At 41.9% G+C, this 12,543-nt stretch overlaps 2 protein-coding genes across 4 annotated transcripts in view; both read left to right on the top strand.

The window, feature by feature from the left end:
* Positions 1-719: 719 nt before the first annotated feature.
* haus4 (HAUS augmin-like complex, subunit 4) lies at positions 720-4,459 on the top strand. Its single transcript, XM_085759817.1, has 9 exons — positions 720-902; positions 1,180-1,319; positions 1,975-2,106; positions 2,382-2,522; positions 2,677-2,773; positions 2,908-3,053; positions 3,170-3,300; positions 3,617-3,685; positions 3,881-4,459. Exons 1-9 carry the CDS (start codon positions 836-838, stop codon positions 4,065-4,067), a joined length of 1,110 nt encoding a protein of 369 aa, XP_085615943.1. The 5' UTR covers positions 720-835; the 3' UTR covers positions 4,068-4,459.
* Positions 4,460-5,426: 967 nt separating this feature from the next.
* Positions 5,427-12,543, top strand: part of dock11 (dedicator of cytokinesis 11) — a 102,910-nt gene continuing 95,793 nt past the window's right edge. For 2 of the 3 annotated variants that reach the window (XM_085760530.1, XM_085760532.1), the window contains exon 1: positions 5,452-5,693. In XM_085760530.1, the coding sequence (XP_085616656.1) occupies positions 5,589-5,693 (105 nt within the window). In that variant the 5' untranslated portion in view covers positions 5,452-5,588. Of the gene's footprint in view, positions 5,694-12,543 lie in introns of all 3 variants that reach the window. The other variant, XM_085760531.1, reaches the window with a different exon arrangement.

The following is a 12,543-nucleotide window of genomic DNA, read 5'->3' as shown; positions in this document are numbered from 1 at the left end:
ATAACAAGAGACCCTACTCTCTGATATGAATTAGTACTGGGCTTGATTTAGAACTGGCTGAGATACAGACACTCTATTCACTCACAGAGTTTTTTTCTACTGTGGTTATGTTTATCATATTATCACAACCAATATTGTTATGACTCTCCTTGATGATGATTTAATTCATACTGTTGAAAGTGTTGTGAATAACCAATTGACTGAAGGCACACACTCCGATTCTTTGCATTGTGTTTAGGTTCTGAACCAGTGATTCATCTCTCTCTGAACTCTTCTTTCTTCCATCATTCTCTCAGGTTATCAACAAAATGCACAAACGATTTTGTTTTAGAAAGTGGAACCAGCTGTAGTGGCCACCATCCAGACACAGTTCTGAAGAAGAAACCATCTTCTCCAGGTTTCCATCCAGCATCATGTCCCTTATTCTGGATGGTAGACATAAGGCAGTTAAAGAGCTTTCTTTGTATGGAGGGACTTGGGGTGCTCATCAAACCACGTGTAAAATGTTTTGACTATGATTATAGACGTCGGTGGAGATTATATTGCTGCCAGGAGCTAGATTTTCCTTAGAATAACGGTATATTATCTCTGTTATCGCTGTAGCAGCGTGCGCTCCTCCGCATGGCATACATACAGTCCATGCATGTGGGCGGAACTCTGAATGTGTGGATCACGTGAGTCAGTTAGCCAATAAGAACGCTCCGTGCAGACGCGCGAAACTTGATTCAGGAAGTACACATTTTCTTATTGATGTGACGTTTGTATTCGTAGGAAAGGTCTCTTGACAGCAACAAATAGATTGTTTTGGTTCACAAGGAACAAACTTCAGCTGAGAATGTCCACTGGTCTCGAGTCTACACACATGTCCTCGCTTGGGAAAGGAGACAGTTTGCACCAACGGGGTAAGAAAACGACTGTTAAATCACTACGTTAACTGTTGCTAACACTGTTTACTCTGGTAAGTTATACCGTAATAACATGTAACTTATGGTACTTGATACAATTTACATGAGACGACGAGAGGAATTTAGCGATGGAATGTGAACGTCGTGCTTCCTTATTGATTATTAATATTTTATAATCAGTAATTTTGCCATATACGACATTATATAAGCTAAAGAAGCTGTAGCGTACAGGTAAAACAATGACAGCTTTCTGTGTTTACTTCCACCCACCCAGTCCTCGCCTCCTTCCCTCTGTGTGACATAACGGAGGAGGACCTGACCCAGAACCCTCAGTTCTGTAAACTCCTGGCCACCCTGGCTCAACATGTGGACCCGACTGGACTCACTGTGTCACTGAAAACAGAGCTTGACAAGGTATCAACAGCACTTTGCCCACGCTGGGAGAAAGTCTTGAGTATACACATGCATAACATCCCTCACTTTTCAAAGTGCGGCATTACACGGTGCTCTTTTATACCAATTCAAATTAAACTAAATGTTCGACCAAACGGCTTTATGATAATGCAAATGTATTCATATCTAATGAGACTTGAAGTAGTTGGTGACATAACGACCTCTACTGTTGGTTATTAGGAATTGCAACCAGTTTGATGGGACCTCTCCTTTCTCACTGATCTGAGTTTTGCTGAGTTTGTCAGGCAGGGCTCCAGACTAACTTGTTTACCAGTAGCAGAGTGTACACCAACTTAAAATCTTTAGGAGAGCAAGCAGAAAATGTAGGGGTGCACACCGTAAACTGACTTGCAAAGCAAACATTCACATTTCCTTTTCATTCATGATCCTCACACACATTGGCCTCCCACCTGTAATGACAGATTCCAGATTTGTTTGAGTCGTGCCTTCCTCTTTTCCCCAGTGTTTAAGAAAAAACCCCAGCAAATTCCTGGTTGCACAAAGACTTTACTTGCACACTCTCAAATTTTAGGGGCAAAAAGCCATTTAGGGGCAGTCTGGAGCCCTGTTAGGTCCTATGTATCTATGAGTACATTGATATGCTTTTTTCCCCCAGGCTGAACAGAAGCTGCAGAGCCAGAGGCGTCACTGGCTCCGCTCTGAGAGCCTCCACAGGGGGCTGCAGGAGATGATCCAGGACCACTGTGTTAAGAAGCAGCATGCCACCGTCACCCCCGACCAGAACATGGTACATTTCTTAAACTTTATCTGTACAGTCTGCAAAATCACAATCAAATGAAAACATGATTTGATGACATAATGACACAGCTAAAAGTACGGGTCTGAAAAATTTTAATTCAATATGCAGAAATCTATTAGAAAACTAATACACATTCATATTGCTTTGCATTCCTCATTTTTGGGAAGACATGGCAGCCAACAGTATTTTATAGATTAGCATGACATTTGTCTGGTATTAAAGTTGCACCAGTAACATGTCACTGGCTTTGATTGTGTGTGTAGTTCTATGAGACAATGGAGAAGTGTCTGCTGGTGGCTCAGTGTGTCAGACAGCTAGATCCCAGCAGCACAACCAACCAGGACCAGCCTTCTGTTCTCGGCCTGAACGCCCAGCAGGTGATGGAGCTCATGCCATCAGAGAGGGTGAGTTGTCAAAAATACAATACATTTATTCTTACAGTATAAGCATATGTCTGAATTGGTATAGCCTTAACAACAATATCCAAAATAAACAACTTTTATATTAATTACCAATACAGGCCGTTCCTTATGTCAGTGCTTTGTTGATCTTTTCCAGGGTGTACAAACAATGAAACAGAGTCTAACCACAGAGCTGGAGAAACATCTCAAGAAAAAGTGCCTGGATCTTCTCTCTTACTATCAACCTGAATGGGGTACAGTACCATAACACAAGCTTATCTGTGGCTACCGGGAAAACGTCACTTCTCCACCATTCTCATAGTGTTTGTATAAACATAATTATTCAGCAGAGACTTAACACACAGGTGTGTTTGGAATTTTCTACCAGAGAATGAGAGTGAGGGTCTGAAGACAAGTAAGTTGTCTCATCTGTCGGCCCTGCTGGATAAAGAGAAGAAAAGAGCAGACAGTCTGAAGGACACCTGTAAGGAAAACACTGTTCTCCTGCAGAGACAGACACAACTCTACCTTTCTGTAAGTTCTCCCTATGAATGCATTTAGTTAGGTAAAGAAAGCAAACTCACCTTTTTTCATTTTCTGTACAGTTTCTCAGTTCTATTTTACATTGTCCCCCTTCTTCCCCTGGTTAGGAGTTGACAAAGTGTATTCAGCTTCTCCAGTCTCTCATCTTGGACCACAGGCTGAAGATCCAGGCAAATCTGGACATGAAGAAGTTGGACTACTTGGAAGGCAAATGTGAATTAGTCCTACAGAAGATCAAGTAAGCAGATTTTAGTGGTTCTACATTGTGGACTAACTTGTCTGTTCTTAGAATACTTATTAAATCAATATACTCACATTCTTCTTATTTTAGTGGGGCATTCAAGCATTAGATGCTTGGATATGTATGGGCTAAAATGGTACTGTATCAGAATCTATACAATACATTAGCATTACTTTAGACTCCTCAGGAGCCGATATCTCTCGAGTATGATGTTTATCATGATGTGTATCATGATGTGTATTTGCAAAAACGCATTCATCAAGTTTTACACTGACTGATTTGTCTCATGTTTGTTTTTCTTTTTCTATCAAAGGGCTGAGATGGTTGAAATTCAGCTGGACACGTACACAGACGACTCAATATCTGCTCACAGAAAAATAAGGCAAGAGATGTTTTGAGATCTCCATTCAGGCTACTTCCTAAAAAGCAAATGATAATAGTTAAAGAGATTGATATGTTTCTCACTAGTGTTTGTCATGCTCTTTGAATGCATCATTATCCAAGCTTCTGTAAAAAATGTGGCTGAAGTCTTTGTAAAACATCAGCCTAACTCCTGTCTGATCTGTCTCAATTTCAGAGAGAAGTTGGCGTCTGAGCTGAAGGCCTGCCAGGTGGAGAAGCAGTCTGTGGAGTTAAAACTTGCCTCCTTTGAGATCCTGGGTAAAGAGTTTGAGTCCCTGGCTGAGGAGTACTGCAAATTGCGGAAGGAGATAGAAATGAAACACTGGGCTCTGAGGGAGTTCACCCAGTACAATGACAAGTGAAGATTGCATCTGGTGCTGGGATCTCTCTTCTGGCCTACATTGAAATATGTAGCATGAACTGGTAACTGAATGCTCCCATTAGAGCTCCTAACAAAACTGTTGTTTAATCCAACTCTGATAAGTGTCCTTGTACAATTCAAGCCTCTTTAGTGCAGCACAACGATATTCAATATTTCATATTATTTTAAAAACTGTACCCTGTGAACTTAAACCTCCCACCCTTTTTGTTTTCATATCAGTTATGATACTGTTTAGTCTGATTCCATTTACCTGCAGTTTACAACTTCTGCCACAAGAGAGCAGCATACTTCAAAATTTAACTCTGTCATTGTCCTGATAGGAATGTCTTAGCACTTTGATTGGACAGAATACACCTGATATCCCTGTTTTTATTTGCTGTTCATAAGTGTAACATTTTAACAATACAACATGCAACTTTTTTCAATCAAACAATTTAAAATTTACTCAGAAAAAAAGCAACTGACACCACATAAACAATTGTCTTGCCTTTTTTTTAAAATTTTTATTCCTGTTCAGTTTTGAGCTGTGTTCTTTGCTAAGATCATTAACAATCGTGAAAAATTTCAGCTCTAAACTGAGACTATTTGCTGTTCACTTAATATGTCACAACAATATCTGGATTACCCTATTATGCTTCTACTGTTATTTTTAGTTGATGTTCAATGGCATATTATTATTAATCTATTACAATGCTCAGGAGTTGAAGTCTAAGGTCTATAGAAACATTTTTACGTTGTTCATAGAGTATAGGCCTATGTGCTGCAAAACTATTAATTTTTCCTTAATTCAATTCACAATAAAACTATTTTTAAAACACACTAGAATTGGTTTTGTGTTTTAAGTCCTCAAAATGTATGTTGAAATGTTTGCAAATGTCAAACAATCACGTTTATTCATCACAGTTAACTGTAGTATGGTGGCCCGAGGTGCAAATCAGAAAACACAACAACAAAAGAGAAAACGCAACACAAAAAGAAAACACAACGGCAAATCAGCAAATTCTAATTTGTCTTTGTGTTTTCTGATTTGCCATTGTTTTCTGTTTTGTTGCTGTGTTTAGTAATTTGTCGTTGTCTTTTCTCTTTTTGTGCTTTCTCTTTTGCTGTTGTGTTTTCTGATTTGCACCTTAGGGCCTACTAATGGGCTATAAAATTGTAACCAGCCACTCAAAATGAACCAGTTTCATTGTTGAGAAAATCTCTCTTCCTTTCATAAACGATCTTCGATGAGTGCGCTCCGCTGGAGGAGGCACGGAAGTGTTTTCGGAGTGAGGCATCTCGCCGCGTACAGCCTCTCTGCTCCCCCTCTCATCAGCAGCAGCAGCAGCAGCCCCGCCTCGCGACGCCAACCGCTGCCTGGCTGCTGGTTCACCTCCTCTACGCAACCAGCGACCCGCCGCATCTGGCAGCCTGCCTGTCACACAACGTCCGTCCGTCCGCTCGCCGCGGCATGCTCGTATTCTCACACGGGAGTGGACTATAACCAGAGCGGGGCACTATTATGTCCGAGGTACGAAAATTCACAAAGAGGCTCAGCAAGCCCGGGACGGCCGCGGAAGTCAGACAGAGCGTGTCGGAGGCTGTGAGGAGCACCGTGGACCTTGTGGTGAGGCTGAGCTAAACGCTGTCTGTCTGTGGACCGGCGGCGGTCATTTTAGCTGACTGGGATAATGTAACAGACTGTTAGTCCCGCTAACTGCCCTTCCTCTGCTGGAGGATGAACACTTCCTCTCCTTTTTTTCTCTCTATCCCCATCATTTCTTCCATATTCACTCATTCTTCACTCCTCTCCTTTTCTCTCATTCACAGCGTTTTGTCCCATTAACCTCAGCAGCTCCTCTGCTGCGTCCCTGAACGCACTCAAACATCTTTTCTTTTATATAAATGTGTATTGTTAGAGGTCGTACTACATTCCGTGGTTCTGCTGCTGCAAATTGCCCAGCATTAGAAAATACTCTGCACATGAACACATGGTTTTTCGGTCCTGTGCGGCTCCTTTTGTGTGCTGGCGGATGAGGAGCAGTGCCAGTTGGACAGCTGCAGCATGGCTTCCCTGTCCTTGCCTTGGAGCAATGTGTGTGTGTCTTTATTTCTGCTGGAAACAGGCACATTGTTGCAAAAGAAGACACTGCATTTCTTATCTATGTGTTGATAATGAGGGGTGTGCAAAGCAAAGAGATTTTCTAATGATAGATTCATCCTCAATTTGAATGAATGGCAGTGCTGGTGGCTGATTAGCCTGGGACAGGCTGCAATAATGAGAAGGGATTAGGCGCAATGGCTTGAGATGAATAGCAGTTAGGATCCTGCTGATCCAGCATTTGTGTGTGCATGCACGCAGATGTGTGTGTGTGTGTGTGTGTGTGTGTGTGTGTGTGTGTGTGAGAAATCATGTTTATGTAAAAAGCCGTGACAATTGTCTTGAAACTTCCAGTGAAGTCACTGCCTCCTGACATCCTCTCTGGAAGGTTTTAACTAAAACCATCTGATGACTCAAACACTTTATTTTTTGGCAGTTCATGACAAACTGCAGCTTCAGCCCAGAACACAACAGTGATCCATCTCTGGCTGTTTAGAGAGAGAAGAGCTGGATGAGTTTATATGAGATCAACTCTCCTCCCCTTGGGATCCCTCTGCAGTCTTATGATCATCATCCTGAGGAGAGTGACGCAAAGAGTTTCCCACTGAAATGATCTCGTTGATAAGGGTCTAATTTCTAGAACAGAGGTGGATGAGAGTGTGTGTTTGTTCCCATCTGTTCTGTTTTGTTTTGTTTTTTATTTTTTTTATTTTAAATGCATCAGAACAGCAGGTTTGGGCTGCTCACTTCGTGGCGTGAACGGTTGGCTTGGTAACTGAGAACAAACGTTGTTTTGTGGATGGTGTATATGGCCCGTTCTCCTCTCACATGGGGATTCCCTCAGGCATGCTGTGACCATGCTTCCTCTCTGTATTCATCTCTATAAAGTCTCCCCCTGTTTCCTCGCTCTCTCTTCCACTGTCTGTTAGATTTCCCAGTGAGTGGCTTTTACATTTCCAAACAGGAAGTCAATTAAGCTTTCGAACATTTTCTGATGTAGCCTAGACACCCACTAAGCTGATGAGTCTTTGATTAGTGAGTTCATAGAAAGTCCTGCTGGAATGTCGTCATCCAGTCCTTTGTGTCTTTGTGATGAAGCGATCGCCTATCTCTTTAGACAGACATTTCTGGGAATCAATGGACAGGAATTTCCAATCAAATCAATGGACAAGTCCTCATTTTGATAATAAACACTACCTTATGTGAAACCCCCAGTGTGTGGATGATGACTGTCATGTGTGTCATGACTTCCTGGTGTTTTCACAAGGGGAATCCTGCCAGTGCCACACAGAGCAAAGACTTGTTCCGAGTTAAACAGAGTCCACCTGACCAGCAGGTACACATGAGGAACAGGATGTAGTGGTGTTTCACATATTATAATGACCAGGACATTGTAATTTAATGAGGAGCTGATATTTTGAGTTTGCACAAACTTTCTAGAGTAGTTGTGATAACGCTGCAAAGATAAATTGGGTAAAAGTTTGTCAATCAACAGAAAATAAACAGCAAACTTTTGACAATGAATTTATTAATTTGTAAGGACAAATAAAACACCCACATTTTTGCTGGCCTCATCGTTCCCAATGTTGAGGATTAGATGTTTTCCCCCCAGCGTTGTATTATTACCAGTTAATTAAAAATGCAATCAGTTCAAGGAAGTTTCTTCTCAGTTTCCAAGGTCTGTAAACCAGAGTACTGCTGGTGACCTGTTGACCTCTGGAGGACACGCTCACCATCAGCCTCCATGTGATTCTACGCCCGACTAAGCATATCAGGATTGAGTTAGTAGAAATGTCACCCTCTGTCAGAGGATTACACTCAGTCTGGCTGACATTCCCCTCCGTCCAGTCCAGCACACGGCTCTATATTTGGTCTTTTTTTAAAAGGGTTTTAAGATAAACACAAGAATTTAATGTAATACTTGGCAGTGTTCTCTGGACATTTTGGGGATGCATAGCTTTCACTGTCCATTTATTTTTACTTTCTCACTGAGAAAATTCTGGATCAGGCCTGACTACTGGACCCACTACCACGACTTGTGTTAGTCTGAGCAGTGAGTATCAAGATGGCAACATCAGAGAGGCTCAGCCACATGTTGAGACCCAGACTCAGACTGTTGTGACATATCAGAATGGTTAGCATTGTTAGCATCTTCTATTTGTTCACATTGTTTAGCTTGCAACAGACGTTGGATGATGATGCAGTATTAGCGGTTAGCTTCAGGTTTGTTTAGCTCCACCCCTTGATGGGAATAACAGTGTTATAAAATAATGGCGTTAATAACGCTGCTACTTTTTTCAGTAACAAGTAATCAGAAAAGAGTTACTGTTTCCCACTTCTTTTTCAATCCAACTAGTCAGAAAAAAGCTGTTTATCTGGAACTAACCAACTCCAACCAACAGTTGGTTAGTTCCAGATAAACGGGTGGTTAGGGTGGCGAGTCCAAGTAACTTGACATAATGAGCAATAGTTACTTTTCCTGGTAATTAGTTACCTTTATAGTGTAGTAATTCAGTTACTAAATCAGTTTCCTTTGGGGGAAAGTAACGATGACTAAATTACTTTTTAAAACTAACTTGCCCAAAACTGGCCCCGCCCCTCGTCCCCATGATTTTATTTTATTTAAAGGTTTATTTGAAATGGGACCTCACATATTCATGAACATACAAGAAAACACAACATTTAATGATGGGATTGGTTCCTTAGGTTTGTGACATAGGAATCGCTGGATGTCTGGATTAGTTTTTGTGAGACTTCCTCAGTTTTAAGGCGGAAATACTTAGTCGTTGTTCACTTATAAGTTGTCTATGTATTTTATATTTTTTTTTAAAACAGACAATCGAAGGAGGTCTTTGCATTCCAAACTTTTTACCTCAAATTTGTTTTTTTAAATCCTGCACCTGCACTAATATTAGATGCTAAGAAGCTCTATATGTATGTAATGCATTTAATTAGTAATAGACATGAGGATAACAGCAGCTAGATAGGCTCTTCTCCTTCCATCGAATCAACCGTTGTGTGTCTGTGCTGCTCACACACACACACACACACACACACACACACACACACACACACTGGAGCACTTAGCGGGGTCAGCTGTGGGACAGTTTAGCTGCTTCATACTGTATGTGACTTGCATGTCTCTCTCTGTGTGTGTGTGTGTGTGTGTGTGTGTGTGTGTGTGTGTGTGTGTGTGTGTGTGTGTGTGTGTGTGTGTGAAGTCATCCAGTGTATTTAAGTGTAAGCTTCTCAAGCCGATGTGATGAAATCCACCTGGTCGTGTTGGAGTCGTGAGCGTCTCACATCTGCTGGACTGTAATGGGACACAGACATCTGGAAATGCACCGTTGCTAACATCATGATCATGATCATCATCACTGGCATCATCATCATCATCATCATAGCTCCCCTGAAGGCAGAGCTTTGTGTGAGCAGTGATTGATGTTTCTTTTGAGTGTTCCCAGGCCAGGTTGCTGTAGCTGAGAGAGCGGAGAAAGTGCGAGACATCAGATTGTGATATAAAGACAATGTGAAAAGTCACGCCCAAGTGTTGGGCCACGTCCTGTGGTGTTTTAGCATCTCTGCTTCTGTTTCTCAATCAGTGGCACTCTGGTTTTAACAGCCTACTTGTGATAGTTGCGTTTCTTTCCTCTTCTGTGAAAGCAGAACTTTCTTCTCATGTGTCTTTCCTTCTCTTTTAACATGTGTCCCCTCCTCCCTCCCTCCGTCCTTCTCTCGCTCTCTTTCTCTTTCCCTCTTTCTGTAATACGATCAGCGTTGCAGTCGGCCCGCTGTGCGCTGTTGAGCGGTCGCCTCTGACTCGTAGTGCTGCGGTTCAGCTTGTTGCACATGACAGGAAGCAGAGCTGCTGCTTTTGGGTGCAGGGCGGCACAGCCATGTGTAATGTTTCCAACAGACCTTTGTAGGTGTTGTGTTTTGCTGCTGCTGCTGCTGCTGCTGCCTGTCCACAGAGAAGTGTAAAGTAAAAAAAAAGAAGCACAATAACTCAACATTTTAAAAGTAGCAGAAGCATCAGGAAGCTTTTACTTTAGGTTGGCGGTTGAAAAAAAATGTGAGATTCAGGGTTTTTGTGCGAGTCAGTGTCTGGTGGAAAGATTTCTCAGAGAACATGTACATGTAACCATGGTTATTTCATGGGCCAAATTACTGGTTAGAGAACATGGAAAAGGAGAAGTTGCTTTTCCTCACTGGCTTGTGCACAAACACCAGGACAGAGGATGACAGGGATTTTAACCCTTTAACCTCACTGACCTCATCCAGTCCAACCAAACACCGAAATGGATTTTTATTTTGCACTACCAGCAGAGAATTCCACTTCACAGAATACAGAACTTAGACTTGCATGATTGTTAACAAAGACATGGAAATCAACCTTTATACCAGGGGTCTTCAACTTTTTCAGGCCAAGGACCTGCAAACTGATGGAGAGATGGAGCAGGGACCCCTACTATTTAAAAAAAATGTGTAGTTGTGCCCAGTACCATGTATAAATGTACCTTGTTATTGTGCATTCAATACTAAGCTATTCAAATACACAGGTTCATATATTCATGTTTTTTCTAAACCTTTACAAGGTACAGTAGCCAGCCATTTATAAACAGACCTTGTTCACTGATACCAATGCCAATATCAACAATGTCTGTCAACTGCATGATAATCATGCAGACAAGCTATTCAAATTGACATTTTTATTTGAAACATAAATGTGGAAACTAAAAGATATAAAACATTGTCAAATCAACCAAAAATTTCACGACCCCCCCTGCAGCACCTCCGCGGCCCCCCTAGGGGTCACGGACCCCCTTGTTGAAGACCTCTGCTTTATACAATATGGGACCTTTAATATTCTTGGATAACTAAGGGACAATGTTAGTTAGAAACATGCTTCTTGTATTCCTTTGGGAACATAGCCTATAGGCCATTGATGAATGGTCTCCACCCTCGTCTCCATTGGACCATCTTCTCCAGCTGTTTCCACGTCAGTCCCTCCTGCCCCCTGCTCCTTTTCCAGGTGTTTTGGTGTCTTCCTCTGCCATGTTTACCTTGTTGGTGCCATGTTGTCATCTCCATGTTGTGTCTTTGTCTGTTTAGTCACAGCGGTTTTGTCTCTTCTCAGTGTTTGGCCAGTCCAGCTCCACTTTCTCCTCAACAGCTGCACTTCAATTGTTCCTAATTTGGTTTGTTTGTTGTAATTTCATTCGGCCAGAAGATTCCAAGGAAGCGTCTGAGGCAGTGGTTGATGGAAGTCTGCAGTGTATTGGTGATGTTGGTGGTGGTTCTCCAGCAGCAGTACGGTTTAACGCTGGAGTTGAAGATCTTTGGCTTGGTCGGTCGGTAGTGAGATGTTTTTTGTTTTCCAGATCTTGTTTATGTTGCTGAAGGTTGTTTTTGCTTTCTCTATTCTATTCTAGTCACACCATCCACAGCTAATATTCTTCCAGTATGGGATTTTTTCAACCTCTTCCAGTGCCTGGTCTCTGGTGGTCATTGGGTTCATGCTTTTGTTGTTTATCTACATGATTTTGGTTTTTGGTCCATTTGTTTTGAGTCCCAGTCCTGCTGCAGTTGGGGTTTGTCTTGCATCTGCTGGTGAGTAGGCCTATGTCATCAGCAAACAAAACATAAAGGGTTGTCATGGGAACCGATACTTCGGTGTCAAGACCAACAAGCAAAAAATACGTCAATACCTGCATTTTTGGGTACAGTGAGCACCGGATATATGACTTTGCGGTGTGCCGTGTGGATTTCTGACGGACCTGACGGGGGGCAGTATACGTGCCTGAGTCTGAAGGGGGGGTGTCGGTGCGGCTGCAGTCAAACTGTGGTCCGGCTGTGGTCCAGCTGTCTCTCTGCCTGAAGTCACCACTCTTGGCTGAATGTCCCGCCCACTGAACCAAGATTTGTGTTGGAATTTTGGTGTTATTCTACAAAAATGTAAGGTCTTTTTAACACAGATTTCACATGGTACAGGTGTTCAGTCTAATCCCAGGTGTGTTATTCTAAACTTTGACACCAACATTTTTAATTTTTACTGCAAATGAATATCGGTTCTAAATTTCCTTGATTACTCGGTATCAGCCCTGAAAAAAACATATTGGTCGAGCCCTACATGTACATGTAATGACTGCATTACTTTCTGTTTTTGTTGAGCTATATACAACTTTATGTTGCTGCCTGTTCTTTAAATTCTGTGCAGTTTGAGAAGTTGTTGAAGTACAGTGGAGCTGAAATACAAGAACATCTGATGCGAAAATGTACAGTAGTAGAATTTAGAAGTACATGGGTTCTGTTTTTATTATTTTTATCGTGGTATCAAATGAGTATGGAGAATCGTGGAAATTCACTGATACTATTC

This window comes from Trachurus japonicus, chromosome 18 (assembly GCF_045865225.1).
Source record: "Trachurus japonicus isolate A0001 chromosome 18, Traja_1.0".
In the NCBI taxonomy this organism is placed as follows: Eukaryota; Metazoa; Chordata; class Actinopteri; order Carangiformes; family Carangidae; genus Trachurus; species Trachurus japonicus.
This window is presented reverse-complemented; position numbering and strand designations above follow the sequence as displayed.